This window comes from Melopsittacus undulatus, chromosome 11, assembly GCF_012275295.1.
Source record: "Melopsittacus undulatus isolate bMelUnd1 chromosome 11, bMelUnd1.mat.Z, whole genome shotgun sequence".
Lineage (NCBI taxonomy): Eukaryota > Metazoa > Chordata > Aves > Psittaciformes > Psittaculidae > Melopsittacus > Melopsittacus undulatus.
Window position 1 is genome coordinate 8,096,646 of NC_047537.1, and position 16,713 is coordinate 8,113,358.

The 16,713-nt window shown below is 45.3% G+C and overlaps 1 protein-coding gene across 1 annotated transcript in view; it reads right to left on the bottom strand.

The window, feature by feature from the left end:
• PAPPA (pappalysin 1) overlaps positions 1-16,713 on the bottom strand; it is a 178,841-nt gene that overhangs the window by 46,263 nt on the left and 115,865 nt on the right. Inside the window, exons 11-13 of the mRNA XM_005145618.3 lie at positions 6,878-6,991; positions 6,373-6,508; positions 2,617-2,830 (exon numbers count right to left, since the gene is read on the bottom strand). Coding sequence (XP_005145675.2) covers positions 2,617-2,830; positions 6,373-6,508; positions 6,878-6,991 — 464 coding nt within the window. The remainder of the gene's footprint in view (positions 1-2,616; positions 2,831-6,372; positions 6,509-6,877; positions 6,992-16,713) is intronic.

The window sequence follows — 16,713 nt, forward strand, 5'->3', positions numbered from 1 at the left end:
AGTAAAGCATGTTGTTTTGCAGCACATCTCCAGCAGTGAGGTAAACTTCTGCTGTTTGTGGACAGCTGCAGGAGAGAACCCAACAACTGGGAAAATACAACTGGAAAGTAGAGTTTTGTTGGGGTTTTTATCCAAACCCTCTATAAATGCCTTCAGAAGGATGGAATGGATTTTCAAAAGGGCTAACGATGGCTGAGGACAGCAACCTATCAAATACCTTTTGCATTTAGGCTCCTTTTCCTCTTCTAAAATACTGTAGTACTTAGTTTAAGAAAGAAGAATGAGCACATGCTTTATTTTCAGTTATTAAGTTGTCACTAACCCATGGGAGCGATCCATTCACCCTCAAAATAAAGCTCTGTTAACTCTTAAGGGCTGATATATTTCTTTTCCCTCACATTTAAAACCTGCACCCTTGCCTTGAAGTGTCTGTATCTGGCTATAAATCCTGTCCAACCAAAATAATTCTCCTTGAACAGACAGAAATCATATCTCTAGTAGAGTAAAGCCCAAAAGTAGGAAAAACATCCATGTTGACCTAAGGAAAATGAAAGAGGTAAAATTGATGCTTACATAGAGGAAGGAAAGCTCCTTTTAAAATTCAATATCTTAAAAATAACATTGGGGAAAGGGGAGAAGTGAAGGCTGGGACTGCACTCAAGGAGAATATGATGGGGGGACCATGAGCAAAGGAGGCAGAAAACCTGTATCCAGCTTCTGAACTGGTTAAGAATAAATTTGACAAAATCCCTCTTTCTAAGTCCTTCGTGGATTGGGAAAAATAACAATGGGAAAAGATGGGAGGTGATAGCAAAGATGTCACCTATTTCCGGGCTGCACAACTTAAGGCACAGCTTTCCCTACATCTCGGGTACCTGAACTGCATAACAGTTTCTTGTACAGACAAAAGCATATATGATCCCCCAAAATGATTCCATCACAAGGCAAACTGGAGGTTTTCCACTACAGCACTGTCATCAACGGAAGAAATCCCACTAGTTCCAGTTGGCTTTGGATCAGGGCTTTATTTCAGAGAGTTTCTAATTCCTGGACTGACCTGGAAAACTTTATGATCAGTCCAGCGTTACAACCTGCAAGACCCAAAATGTTCCTTTGAAGGAGCAAGGCTCTAAGGGATAATTTTGGGAGCAAAGGGGCTGCAAGGGTTCAGTGCATCCTGAAAACAAAACAAGCCCGATGAAAAACATCAGGAAGAAAAAGCAGAGGCAAAGGGGGGGGTGATTCTTCTTCGAGAGGTTTTTAAAGGTTAGTGTGCTGGACTGCAGAGGCTCACTGAAGCTTTGCCTTAGGGGAATGCATTTCTTATGAAGGAAATAACTTTCTAAACACAGAGCACTTCTAATTTCATAAGTGAACAAATGGTTCAATTCCTACTGAACAATTGAGAGGGAGGAATGTGGTCCTGCGCCTCAGCCCTCTGGAGCACCCGGGTGCTTCTCACCGTCTCCTTCCAGTGGGTCTTTCCTGCTCTTGCACTGGGATTTGGCCAAACTTCCACAAGTTGGGCTTTTCCTCTGAAACCTGATCCTGCTGTCTTTGGGCCTCTGAATTTATACAACCTATTGCACAGACTGATCAGCCTCCTCAAATCTAGGTCAGAACGCACTGACTGGATTGATTTAACTATAGATAGACTCTTCTTTTAGGGTCTTTTAATTTTATTTTCCCTTCCCTCTCCCTCTTTTCTCCCCCTCCTGCTTTTCGTGGAATAAAAGCAGGTCCTAAACCCAAGCCAGAACATTATCAAAAAGCCTGACCGCTTGCTTTGGAGGGCTGAGCAGAGGTTTGCTGGGATATGCAATGTGTTTTACTATTGCTGCTGCTGTGGTATGACGACTGCTCACAACTTTGAATGGACAAAGGACCACAAAAAAGATTCTTTCAGGGGTTTTGCTAAATTCTCCCCTCTTCTTTTCACAGCCTCGCTGAAAGGCTCCATGAAGCTGCCGCACCAGAGGCCATGAAAGGTCACAATCTCTGTGGGATGCTGTAAAGCAGAGACTGAGAAGGGTTGGTGGTGATCTATTGATGTGTCTGTAATAACAACAAGAATAAAACAGTAGCCATAAACCTTTCATCCTGGGGGGTCCCACAGAGCTTTTCAGTATGTGGGATGGATCCGGAGAGGTTCTGAGGGCCTGTCCCCAGCCATAAAAGCACCACAAATTCTGATGGCCGAGCACCCGCTGTATGGGGGCCGAGCACCTCGCCCGATCCATCCCTGCCAGGGCACAAGCATCACTTCGTGTCCCCTGGGAGGTCCCTGCAGCACTTCAGCAGCACAAAGAGGTTTAGATTGAAGCCGATGTGTGCGAGTGGTGAAAATGATGCTGTGATGGGGAATGTATGGAGAGTTAACTGGCCCCAATTCCAAGCTTGGGATAAAGGAGGGAGGAGAAAGGAAGAGGAAATAATTCACTAACAGTATCCCATGTGGGTTAAATGTCCCATCCATCCTGATCAATGAGAACACAGCCGGGTTTTTAGCAGGCACACAAAAGGGTCAGCAGGGTTCAGCTCCTGTGCCCCTCCTGCCTCCTCCTAACCCCCGGCACAGGCGGTGTGGGGCAGGGGGAAGCTCACTGACAGGCTCACCTCTGCTCTGCTGGGCTGTAGGTCTGTCCTCGCTGGCAGCTGCTGATGGTGATGGGGTCGAAGTTGTGGAAGGAACGCAGGGCCACCCCGGAGATGGCCACAAACTGGGAGCTGAAGCTAATGAGGACAGCCTGGGTGTGATAAAAAGGGTGACTGAGGTCATGGATGACGGGGATAATCAGGGGATTGTTCCTGCAGCTCAGGACGTGGACACCTGCCAGAGGAGAAACAAGATCAGAGGAAGGGTCAGGCTTAACACAATTGCTTCCCAGAGCCATGGGCACTTCAGAAGCATTTCACCCATAGGAATGGCCCTATAGAACTGAAAAGTTATGGTAAGCTGCCTGGAGGGGCTTCCCAAATGGCTCTGGAGAGCTTAGCAGGGAAGTATATCCCTCCAGACAGCTGAAGAAAGGCTGCCATTCTCTCCACAAGCACAGCAAGTTCTCAGAGCAGTTTCTTTAGACCACAGCTCTGTTTCTATTGTGCTCTGTTAAACCAGGAGCAACCAGCATGGAGGAAGCGGAGTCACACTATTGTAAAACCCATCCTGAGAGGGCAGTTGGAGGCTTTATACCATGCATCAAATGGTACCAGCAGGCTGGGTGGCTTCAATGTACCATGGGCAGGGCACCAGTGGCCTGCTTGTAGCTGTATGTGTCATTAGCACTCAAAACTTCTTTTTCATGAGCTCTACACTGTGTGCCCAGTTTTGATTTGTTTGATGGTTTTCAGCCTTAGGGTATCTTGCTCTTTGCTAACAAAGGCAAAGATGCTCTCGGAGAGAGACACGAGGGTGATGGACCCATTGAGGACTTTACAGATGATCTCATTTGGGAAGAAAATAACAGTTTCTCAGGAAAATAGAAGTGTCTCAAGAGGCTGAGGTGCAAAGAAGCACCATAGAGGTAACAAGGAGTCTTCATGATTCCTTCTCTTCATCAGACAAGACAACTAGTGATAGCTGGGAAGAAATCCCTACCTTCAAGTAGAGACACCCTGAATTCAAACAGGCTGAAGCCATCTCAGGGGTACCTCAAAGGACAGAGAGCTGTCAGCTGGCCTCAAGAGTCATTGAGATTCACAGCCTGACGGCTGCCTGCACAGCCCTGCCTCCACAGCTCCATGGCATCACTCCGAGGATCAACTTGGCTCCAGCTCCCTTCGCTTCACTGGAGCTCCCAGCAACGGCTTTGGCCCAGGCCCTTTGGCTTCCCAGCTACACTTGTGAATGTGAAAATAAACTAAATTCTATTTGCATGTTTAACTGGCTCAGGGGGTTCTATTATTATGATTATTAATTTCTCCCAGTTCAGGTTTCTTGACTGGAAAAGGAAGGAATAAAAAAGTTTTCCTCTTTCTCCTTAGAAAGTGATTTCCTGTGAATTAAGGCAGACTTTGAGAACTCTCTTTAAGGATCCGTCTCCCACCCTCTACTTTAAAAACATCTTCCTGTAATAAAAGCAAAAAAAATACAGAATAAGAAAGCAAACTTCTTTTTGTTTTGGTCTTTACCTGACCCTGAAATAACCTCCCTGTCTGCTTGCCTCCCACAGGCCTTTTGATATCAGCTCCTTGTGGAACAGTGCACGTTTCTCACTTACAAACAGGTGCAGTTAATACTCGAAATCCCAGGTTCCCAAATTCCTTGGAAGTTTCTGCCTTCTCTGATGGGAAGCCAAGAAAGACCTTATGGTATGAGGCTGTTTATTCACTTCAATTTCATTCCTTGCGCTCAGGTGGTGTCCACAACAAAACAGACCTTCAGAGCTGTGCTGCAGTTGCTAGCGCTTTCTGACCCAAACAAGGTGAACAGGGGATGCAGGTCAGGTTCATTTAGTTAACCTACCTTCATCAGCAACAACCACTCAGGATATAGAGGTGCCATGGAGTTAGAGCTGTCTTCATGTTTGCCCCTCTTTCTGTAGTTCTATATTCACCTATTCAATGATCAACAGCTCTTGCAAGCACCAAGCAGATGAACCTCATTGTCCACAATGGCTCTGAACTAACAGTACTGAGGTCTTTGCCACCTCAATCTCTCCATCTCCTATCAAGACTCAGAAGAAGCTTCTCACTTCTGATACAAACTTGCTCTGATCAAGGTGGGAAACTGCACTTGTGGATAGACCACAGTTTGCTCATAGGGGTGTCTTCAGCACTCTGAGGACTGATGAAGCTTTAAATTATTGCTAGCTCCTTTTGAATGTACTTCTGATTTGCCACTAACTTCTGCTTAAGGCTGGCTGTTTGCAGTCAATCCTGCACACATGGCGTACCAAGGTTTGCATCTCAGCTGCAGTTTCTAGCTCACCATCTCAATAATTCCAACACATCAAACACAATATCCAGGAGAAGGACCTCATGCCACAGCCAGAACTCAGACAAAACAGTGACTGAGAGTTCTGCTTGGGTGAGAAGTGCTGGTTAGCCTACCTACAGCTCTCCTCTGCTCCAGGCCAGCCTCTGGAAAAGGTCAGAGGGGTTTTCTATGATGAAGCCAGCATTTCAGCTGTGAAGATCTCCAGGCATCGTGCTGAGCCATGCCAAACTCATGTTGCAACTTCATTGCGGATTTCAAAACCTAACCCTCCGTTTCCTCTTTGCTCCTCTTTCTCTCTGTCTGTCTCTATAAAACGTTGCATTAAGTATTTGTTGGCATGCTTGTGTCTCCAGCATTCATTTCTCAGAGGGAAAGAGCTATGCGCCACTGTTCTGTGAAAGGAGGAGGAGGATGAGACTAATCCGGAGCCTCTGGCAAATTGGGATCTGTATCCTGACTCAATCTGCACAACTTGCTATGAATGTCAATTCAACACCACACATGCTTTCTTTCCTTTCCTACACATCTCACCCTTGATAGTTATCCATACCTGTCACTTGTGTGTGTCCCTTCTTCTCCTCACTAGCAGGAAGTTCATTTGAGTTTCAGCATGTCAAAATTGCAAAGTTATGGTAAAACAGAAAGCTGGGAGAGGTGGGTTATCTTTCCTTAAAAACCTGTCAAAGTGACATGACCTGTTTTCTTCCCAGTGGAAAAAAGGGCAAGGAACAGCTGGAAAGGGATTTGAGAATCCTGCCCTAACATAGAGTTGGAAGCTATGGTGAACTCCTTGGTCCCAGAACTTTAACGTAGCCAGAATCAATTAATCAGACACAACTTTCCTAGGTTCAGAGACCTGTGCCCACAGTAGGGACACAAATGGTCTATCCTGGCACTTCAGCACAACTGTCAGATCCACAGACACTACCAGGCACACTTTGAGGCCCTCATAAGGGCCCTGGTGTTAGACATTCATCAGACCTTAAACACTTGGCATGAAAAACTTTGGCCATTATATGCCTGTGGAAGCCTTCTGCAAGCAGGAATAGAGATCTACCAACTATGCCTTGTGATGTGTTTGCTGCAGCAGCTGGTACAGGCCCCTCACTCCCTGCTACCAGCAGTTCATCTGCATCACTGCCAATGCCTCCCAAGGGAGATACTGTGTGTGGAGCATTAAAATAGGGCTTATTTTAATGACTAAGGAGGAACTAATCACTTAGTGAACACAAAATGAACAGGTATGGAGAAACATCTGTATAAAATGATGTATCATTTTCAACAAACTTGAGTGAAACTCAGGGCTTGGAGCATTAAGCAATTACTCTTTAGTCTGATCCTGGAAATACTGGGTAGAAGCATCAGGTTTTAAACAGAGGTACCAGCAGATTAAGCGAGCAATAGAGACGGAGTTTAATTAAATACAGTCTTACCAAGATCATGGCTTTGCTCTTTGGTGTCAAACAGCTGCACACCAATGGTCTCCTGCTTCTGATCCAGGTAATAGGTCCCATCAGTGACCAAGTGAACCAGGACTGCTGCAGCTACCATAGGCTGGGAAAAAAAAGCCTGGGAAAACAAAAGCCCCACAAAGGCTGAGGTGCAGAACTGTGGTGGGCTTAAAGAAACCCCCACGACTTGTAATATAACAATTCCCATCACAATTCCCATCCTGAATCACACAGAAATCTTCACTTCCAATCTCTCCTACACAAACTAGATGCTAAACTCAAGTCAAAGAGCCCTGCAGCTGGAGGGCTGTCACAATAGCCTCATGACAGTGCTCAAAGACTTTGTTTTGCTGTTTTGCACCAACTGTACTTCAAAGCAAGGAGCAGCTTGGCTCTGGGAAGGCTGTCCCATGTTATTTTGCCTTTTGGGGAAGCTTTGTTTAAGGAGGCAAAGAGAAGACTTCTGAAAGACATGTGCATTTCCTACCTTCAGCCAGAAAACGGTCTGTGCCATGTGGGAGTACTGGAAGTTGGCTGTGCAGGGATACCAGGCATACTGAGAGACACCATCGTTCAGGTCAATCACCTTGGTTCGACACGTCTGTGGGAGAAAAGAGAAACACCAAAACAGATGTAGATGATAGTAAGGAAGGATTCTGAGTGTTTAAAGTCCAGGTGCACTGCTAGAATCAAATAACACCCAATAATGATGCTCCTAAGTGTTGTGAGATGAGTTAAAAGTTTTTAGAATTTCCACCTCAATAAGAAAAATTAAAACATCAAAAAGGAGCTAAAGACTCGCATCAGCTGGATGGAAGCCAACAGTTTCCTCTTAACTCGGTGCAAGGTCTTTGACAGCATTCAGGACAACTCTGCTCTCACCCAAATGGACCCCGACTCTTCCCACTGGAGTCAAAGTGATGATTGCTTCTGAATGTACTAACTCACAGTGCACACAGCCTGCAGATGCTTTTCACAGTACTCAAGCAATGCCCTATTTAAACCTGCATTTTACCCCAGGGAAGCCACAGATGGCTGTGTAAACTGGGAAGCAAGTGTAGCCAGGAAAGTCCTGTCTCTACAACCCAATTTAAGCAAACGTAGTTCCCTGTATTGTCAACTAGTTTCTGCAAGTGGAATCACCTTCTTCCTACACGTAGAGCACCTTCTATGGCAGGCAGCAATGATATTATTAGTAAAAAACAACTAGATGAATCCCAAATGCTGGCATGGATGAAAAGCTCAAAGAAAATGTCAGAATCTAAGAACCAGAGAGGCTCGCAGTGCCATCTTATGTAAGATGTGCAAATCAAGCTGCAAGAAATGGTAGGATTTACCTTGAAAACACATTGCCCAGGGAAGCTGCTTCAAAAAAGAAAAAAGCATGACCACAGCCTTCATCCTTCCAGTAAACATAAGGAAGGAACCTTTCACCATGTAAAAGACTACAACTGCATTAGAAGGATGCTTTTGGCTGTTTGGAGCATCTGAAGGGTACATGTTAAGATTCACAACACTTCGGTGATCTCAGTGACTGTCATTTCTAGAGTCATGGCGAAAGAGGATGTTCCTTGTGGTCACACAGGCTAGTGGCAACGGAGCTAAGAATGTAACCCAAGGGGCCAAAGCATCCCCAGAAGTTGAGCTGGCCACAGAAGAGCCAAGGACTGACCACTTCCACTAGGTGCTAACTGGAGTTATGTGCTCCTGGGGATGCTATTAGATTTCTTTCCAGGACCAGAGCCTGAGCTGAGCAATCAGGTGGTGATGTGCTGTCAGCAAAGCTGTTCTCATAAGCAATTCCCCTGATTATTAAAACAAAAAGAAAACCCTGAAATGAAACAAGAGAGCTAACAGAGATGCTTGTAACCATTTAAAATCCCGTGCCCACCCAGTTGTTCTGCATGGAACTGCTCTGTTGGTGTCTGCAGGCAAAGTCCAGGCAATGCAAAGAAAGCCTGAGATGCCTGGGAATGAGAAACCAGATTGGTTAGAAGTGAGGTAATCACCTCTATAATCTGAGTCCCTCATGATCCAGCACAGAGGAATCTATGGGCAAAACATAAATCAGCTTTAATGGGCTGGAAGAAGATTTTGAGTTTATTTATTTTTTGAAACAACTGGGACCAAGCTTCATTGAGGCTAGCCAGTGGATAGTGTTACATTTTACAGCAGAGCAAGGCTTTACATAAACTATCTTTGGCATCTGAAATCCAGGCCAGCAATTCGACATGTACCATTTCGCAATCCTCCCTCCTTGCATTTTCAGCAGCCTGTCTCGTGTTGGGAGCATGGTTTTTATTTTCATACCTCTCCAGCTAGGGAATTTATCTTACCCACATCTGCAATTTATATGGTCAGAGAGCTCTTTGACATGAACAAAGGTCTCATTACTTTTATATGATTTTGCTCTTATTCTTACATCTCCTCCTGCTCTCTTGGTCCAAAAAGGTGGCTGTAAGAAACAAAAGTACTGGCGTTTGGTGTATTTTAAGCGCCACTTAATGGATGAGTGAAAACCTGTATTAAGAAATCACCCAGACCTTCACCAAAAGTTTGACTCAAACCCAAAATAAACCCCTGCTGAGGGGGGCTGGAAATCTCTGATAACTTTTAAATGCCTTGTTTGATTTGTGTGCGTATGTGAACCCAAGCACTTTCTGCTTCTGCCTGGGAATATTAGCAAGAACCTTAACATCACATAAAGACCCTATGTTTGAGACACGTGCAGCTGAGGTGTGCAGCATCCACAGGCTCTTCTGCTTTGAACAGGTTAGATAAGCATCCTCCTGCTTAGGTTGCTCCATCACTACTCAGACAAGTGTTTCAAAATGGTACTGGGGTAAAAAGTTCTTTTAGGAGAAGAGTATTGATTGAGAAGTGTGGGAAAAGTCTAACAGACATGACATGAAGAGTAACTACAAGAGCCTCTTCTGTACTACCTGCTCTCTATTAAACCCAGCTAATGGCCAAAAAGCTCTTTAAGATTTTTTAATAACAATCTGCTTGGATAGATCTACTACCTACAGACTCCACCATCTCAACAGGCTCTAACACACGTGGTAAGCACATCCCCTTCTCAATTCTATCCAGTTATTCAGCATCACACCGCAACTGCAAAGTCTCATTTGCTGGGAGGGTCTTTCAAACCTCTGCTTTTAAGGTTCCCCTAGAAGATGGCAGCAGAGTGAAGGTGCTTATTACTGCAGTACCACCTCTTTTAAGATGGTACTGGGAGTTCCAGTGGCTTGGAAGACAGAACATCATCTCTCCTCAGGGCTACAAGTTCTTAGAAATTCATGCTTATGGGAAATAAATCATTTTCTATCATTCTCCAGTTTGCTACAGTAATGCAGAGCAGCAGCTAAAGCACCTGACAGCTGTGAAGGGAAAAAGGAATAGATGTACTTTTCACTTCAGGGTGTTACCAAACACTAAAGTATTTGCTTTGAAGGATGACGGCATCATGCAGGACTCAAAACTTCACTCACTGGGGCTTATCCAGGTTCTCAGACCCACACACCAACTGGGGATCCACAGGAGCTTTAGTATCTGCTCCAAAGTATGCAGGGACTATTTGTGTCTAGTTACTGGAAGCCCATGTCATACCCCTCCCTAGGAAGCTGCTTTCAATTAAAGGAGCTGATGTCTGTTCCTCTCGGAGGTTCTAATCCAGCTCGTCTCCCACCCACACATTTTGTACACAAACATCGAGAGACAGAATGAACAAGGCCAAGGAGCACTGTGGGATCTTCCCACAAGAGGGAATGCCTGGAGGATTCCCTTTGACTGATTTATACAACCCCTTGTCAATCACAGGGACAACATGTTCTTCAAACCGCCTCTCCTGTTTTCCTTCTCTTACTCCAGGGGACCGAGGAACGTGTCAGCAGAAAGCGAAAAGTGATACATCGGGAGCACTTAGTTCATTGCCACATCTCAAACTCATTTACTATTGCAATCAACTCAATTTCCTCATAAGGATTTCCTTCAAAGGAATATGGGAAAATTTGCTGAAGAGCAAATTTTGGAAGGCACCCCTGTGAATGATTCCCAGCCATCCCATGGCTTTGGGTAGCATTATGTTGATGGGCTCCTGTTGCAGATGAACTATAGGGTAAGGATCACTGATCCTATGGAGTGGGCATTGGAGTAGGTTTCAACCTGACTGTACCCAGTGCAAAGCCCCATTACAACCTTTTGGGCAGCACTTGGCTTCTCCAAGCCTGCAAGCCCCCTGACTGTAAGACGAGGATGATATTCCCACATATCACACATGTATCTTCAGGGTAAAAGCCGTTAGCCACAAAAAGGTGCTCAGACATTACAAAGAGAAGGGACAAACAAGCACATAGATGTGTAAAGGATATTTCTCCCCATATGAGGTGGTTAGATACAGAGATGCCTCCCTACCCTGTCCTTCCCATTGAGCAAGCACAGCCAGCCACCACAGGCTTTGCACACACTGATGGCTCTTGTTTCTCACACTGTAACATCAAAATAATTCTACTTGCACACAGGCAGAGCTGCTATTTGAGCAGGGATGCTGCCCTAAGCTCTGGCATACGGCTGGCGCTGCGGTTGCAGTGGACATGCCTGTCTGCATGCCCACAGGCGGCTCTAAAGAGAGCAACTCTCCATTGTGCAGATCTGTCTGCTCCCAAAATCCCATCTGTTGTCCCATGGTGGGGCTTCCTCCAGATCACGTCTTCAAGCTATGTATGGTTGTGAAGGGCCATAGCCAAGCACTTGTGCATCAGGCAGTGGAGAGCAACCTCCTGGGGGCAAAGGGTGGAGGTGGTTAACAGGCACCAAACTGCTGCCCCTTCTGCACCGAGACAGGCAATGCTGCAGGTTTCTGGGATGAACAGGACTAGAACTTGTCCCATTTGCACGACAGCAACCACAGAACAAGCAGGAGCAGGACCTATTGGTAAATCCTACAACACCATCTATTTGTGGAGCACCCAGCATCCTGAGTGAAGTTGTACAAGTGCATGGAAAAGCTCATGGACTGATCGGAAACCCATGGAGGCACAAGCAACACAGTCTATTGTCTGCAGATCCAGCTAAAGAACAGATTTCAACCCTAATGCTGAAACCTAATTAATCTCCAGTTTTCAGCTGACTGCTCTGCAGAATGTTATTTATATTTAACTCAACACATGCCAGAGAATCCCAACCACGACACAAGCAGCATTTTAACACATCCCTTACAGATGAAAACTTTCTCTCTCTATTGCCAGACAAGGGGGCTGGCAGTCACCCAGAGCTTTTCCTCTTCAATATGTTATTGTTTTTGCAGACCTAAGGTTAATCTTACCCAAGGATGAGAAACTGTGGTGCAGTTGCTAAATATCAGAAAGGTTCCTGCTTGTTTATTGCCCAATATTATAAGGCAGCTTGACTGCCACATGGACACCACCCAGTTTGCCGACTGCAGCACAGACCTCCAATCTGTTCTGAAAGCTGTTGCACTGTTCTCCTCATTTAGAACTGGGCTGGAACTACAGAGGAATGAAACTGCCCACATTCATGAGCACCGAACCATTAAAAAAGCCACCATTTGGGCTCCTGCAAACACCTCAAAAATCAGCCAATTTCTACAACCATTTCAAGCCTCAGGAACCCACAGAGCTCAGGTGGAAACCGTACACACAGCCTTACTCAAGAGGCATCAGGAATTTTGCTCTGGGTTTTCATCTAGGTTCTGGTCCGAAATGCTTTAGGACTAATCTGTTTTATTAGTGTTCTGGATTTGTCCCATCAGAAGATTTGAGTCAACAGTTGTCTGTCCAACGATGAAAGTCAGCACTGGGTCATTCCAGGTTGGCCTCTAAGATGCAAAAAAACGCATTCAAAGTTACTTTTTCCAGACTGGTACATATATTAAATTTTTATGGGCAGTAACAATGAGTTTAAAATACCCTTTTTTTGTTGTTGTTATTGTAAAAAAACTAAAAACCCCAAACTCAAGTCTGAGATTCAGCAGCACAGATTATAAGCATCAGATGATGAGAGAAAGCTGTGTCCTCCCTCTTTCAACAGCCTTCTTCCTTTCTCATCTGCTGCTCCTTCCTCAGCAGCACCTTTCCCTTATCTCTGATGCTCAGGAACTGCAGCTCCTACTCCAAACCTCTCCTTGTCCTCTGTGTCTGATAACACAGTTTTACCAAGTTTCATTTTTTTTGTCTGCTTTTGCCTGTTTTTGCTGGAGTACTTAAAAGGTCTGATGGCAAAAGATGAAAAGCTGCAGCATGTCCTGTTCCAGGACAAAAGCATGCAGGCAGGTGAGCAACAGAAAAGCTTTATCAACTGGAAGTTGATAAAACTCCTGGGGTAACACACTGATGCTATATTACTCCCAGATTCACTTGGCTCAGAAGTAAGAGGAAATCTCATCCGTCAGTTTTACCCGTGTAATGAAGAACAGCATTTGGCTGTGGGATTGGGAAGCAGATTACGTCTTCTAAGTAAAGCCCACTGCCAGTTGCTATGTCCAGCCTCAGTACAGCCACTTCCCCTTTGAATCTGGAGCAGCCGAGGGTGTCTGGACCTTGCAGACTTAGTATTCAATAGCATGTTACTCCAACTTTCTTAGCACAGAGCCTCAGTTTTCAGCTGAAGGTCTGGCTGGATTTCTTAGTAATTGGAAAGTGACCTTTATGTGTATGAAAACACTGCAGTCAATGTGACATGGCATCGATAGTTTGTTTGTGATGTGACATGATGATAAATTCCTCTGCTTCACAACAAAAATGAGAGTGCTCCTTTCCAAGGGGACGTTTCCTCGGGTAGACTTTTGCATGGAACACAGGGATTCAGAAATGAGTGGGAGATGCAAAGGCTATTCTGTTTTATCACAGAAGTTGGTTTAGTTTCAGGAAAGCGAATAGGAGCTACAGGGATTTCCATTAGATGATGGCCCAGATTGCATGTGTATTCAATGTGTGTTATTAACTTTAGCTTTCTCCAAAAATGCAGTTATTTCAATTCCAAAGAGTCTGCCCGAACAATATATTTCAATTCTTAAATCATGCAGACCTGCATTCTTTGAGCTTTCCTTTGAATTTTTGTTATCTCCAGATTCAAAGCAAACTTCATTTAAAACCGGTGAGTTCAAATCGAAATCACATAAAACCATAAACTTCACATGCTATACCTGAAAAAACCATAAATCACTTCTGACTGGCCCTATCCCAAACCCACACCGGCTTTGACATCCAGCCAGGTGCAATCCAAATATCTAGGATGCGAGCTGGACCTGTGGAAAAAACAGCGTGGAGTTGTGATTTTTTACAACAAAACCCTAAACCAGATGATTTTTGCATGGTTCAAAGGATTGCCCCAAAGACATCAGTTGAGCCAGGGCCAGAAACTAAAGAATAAGAATGAGAAAAAGAAGAAATAATTCTTCTGTTGGGGTTTAATAATGAACTTTTACACAAGCTCACAGGTAAACACCAGCAGTTGGAGCTCAGAAGTGCAATTTGTACCTGCTTCTTTTGCGTTCCGTAACGCACACTGAAAGGATGTGAAATCAAGAGACAGCTCGAATGGCACAGCAATGCAGAATACAGCCTCAGATGAATGAAGCACATGAAAGTGTAACTAAGCAATTTGCCATGTGCTCCTGTTTTTTCCTATCAGACATTTGCTGTTTCTTCAACACAGCAGTGAACATGAAGATGCTGCTCTTAAACAACCCCCCTAGCACTGCTGGCATCTCACCTAGGAGGCATAATTCTTAGAATTAGCCCTGAATTACATTCTGCTATATGTTCAAATTCACAGCAGCCAAACGCAACCCACTAGACAGGCAGCAGAGAGAAACAGCACCCAAACAAGACCTTATACCTCTTGTTTTCAAACACCAGTCTCATTAAACCTAAAAAGACATTTTCAATCTGCAGCAGAAGCTCCTGTCTACAGCTTCCACACTGCTGTTCACGAAGTGTGAAGGCATTATAGACTGATGAGTGCTTTAACAGACTGTATATCCATCCACTGGAGAGAGAGGTTAAACAAACACAGTAGCCAGAACATTGTTGTTGGCTGCACACTCAAGTTCCCAAACTGCCCGTCTCCAACTGGAACCAGTTAGGGCCACTGCAGCAGAGCTTAACTAGAACTGCAGGCCAAGGCTGGGTGGGGGGTGCTGCGGTGAGGGAAAACAATCCCATCCCATAAACTTTTACACCGATGACAGCAAAAGCTTTGTTGTTCCTTTGACTGGAACGTTACAGTTGGGAGCAGCTGGCATCCAAAATCAAGCTGTCAAAGGCAGGGTCTTAAAGGTATCTTTGTTATTCTATTAGTGGATCCAGCTGAGGCGTCCCTGCCCATGGCAGGAGTGTGGAACTACATGATCTTAAGGTCCTTTTCCAACCCAAACCATTCTATGATTCTATGATTCACTGGAGTTTTGCTGGTCTGGCACTCCCGCGAGGCAAAGCAGATTGGGCTTGTTACAGTCCAGTTGGTAACATCCCCTCCTTCCTTCCTAAAGCTGGTCCTATAGATTTGCTTGGATGAAGAAGGCATACAGCTAGAGAGAGAAAGCAACAACAATAAAAGTAGTGGAAGGTGTCCTTGTCCATGGGAAGGGGGTAGGAACTAAATGATATTTAGGTTCTTTCCAACCCTGTTTTATTATTCTATGATAAATCCCTAATGAACTTCAGCTCAACCAGGAGTTCTCCATCAGAACAACACAGGTGGCTGAGGGGCACAAAGATGCTTAGAAGCGCTTCTGCTACATTTCTGGTGAGACAAATAGGGAAAGAAAAATGAAGCTTCATTTTGTCAGCTATCAAGGAGGAAAGAACCACAACGCTTTCATTCCCAGCACAGTAGGAATAGACCCTGAATACCCTCATACCTAACCCCACCTCCTCTGGACTGCCCCAAGTGCACACAGGGCACAGGAGCATCTTCCAAGAGATGTGAGGACAATGCAGGTGCTACCACCAGTAATGAAGCTGGTTCATGAAGCTTCGCCTGTGGCGGAGGCAAACAGCAACAGAGTGGTTAATGTCAGCTCTGACCACATGATCACGTTCAGGAAAGGTCAAAAGAGTGATTTTTCATTTAAAAACATCTGTGTGTTTAAAGAACAAAACTTTCTCATGTGCAGAAAACCAGGGGTTTCCAGCGCTTTTATTTCCAGAGTTAAAGTCATACTTTTCAGCTTTGTTTGGGGTTATGGACCATGTAAACATGCTGTGTAAACTACACGCAACCCTCAGCACACAGTGATTCCACATGCAAGGATAATTGGGGGTGCAAATCTCTCCCCCCGCCCCGGGGCTCCTCTTCCCCCTCCGAGCTGCTCAGCTTCCCACAGAGCACTCTGAGCGAGCCAGCCAGACACCCGATTGTTGTCCTTCCCTATATGAAGACATACACATGCCTCTAATCCTAAGGGTATAAGTCTGCTTTGGGCTGTCAACAAGCCTTAATTGGATACATCCAGGGAGATGATGCATTGGGAAGAGGCCCTGAATTTAATAGTGAGAGGGAAGGCTGTGGCAGGGCTCCCAGGGAGAGTGGAGGGGAAGTATGGAGAAGAGCTACCATGTGCTGTCCAGGGAGCTGCTGACAGTGACACCTCAGCAAGCAAAGCCTTGGGGTTTCCATCCAACTTGTCAGCCCTACATCAGTGTGTGTTAATTAGGACTGGAGTGGGATGAGGGACTCTTCAGCAGGGACTATAGTGGTAGGACAAGGGGGAATGGGTTCAGACTGAAATAGGGGAGATTTAGATTAGATATAAGGAAGAAGCTCTTCCCTGGGAGGGTGCTGAGGCACTGGTGCAGAGTGCCCAGAGGAGCTGTGGCTGCCCCATCCCTGGCAGTGCTCAAGGCCAGGTTGGACACAGGGGCTTGGAGCAGCTGCTCCAGTGGAAGGGGTCCCTGCCTGTGGCAGGGGTTGGAGCTGGAGGAGCTTTAAGGTCCCTTCCAACACAAACCAGTCTGTGAGTCTATGACTAAACCCTGTGGCCTGGTTTTCTTAATACCTGAAGGCAGTCATTGTGGCTGGTATGTGAATCAGAAGGTTTCCCCTTGCTTCACTGGTCTTTTCCCACTGAAACTGTAAAATAACAAAACCACTGCCATGCAAATACCTCTGAAAGAGCTGGACCATTCAGGGATAGTCCATAGAGCAGCAGACAGTTGCTTCCACCAGCCAATGTACATCTTTACCCAAGAAAAGGTTCGGCTGCAGGTGTCTTCCCTCTGACCTCCAAACAGCCCCAGTTGCTCTTGATAAACTTCAAACTCCAACATATGAAGCTTAAAGACCACTTGGAGCATTTCATCC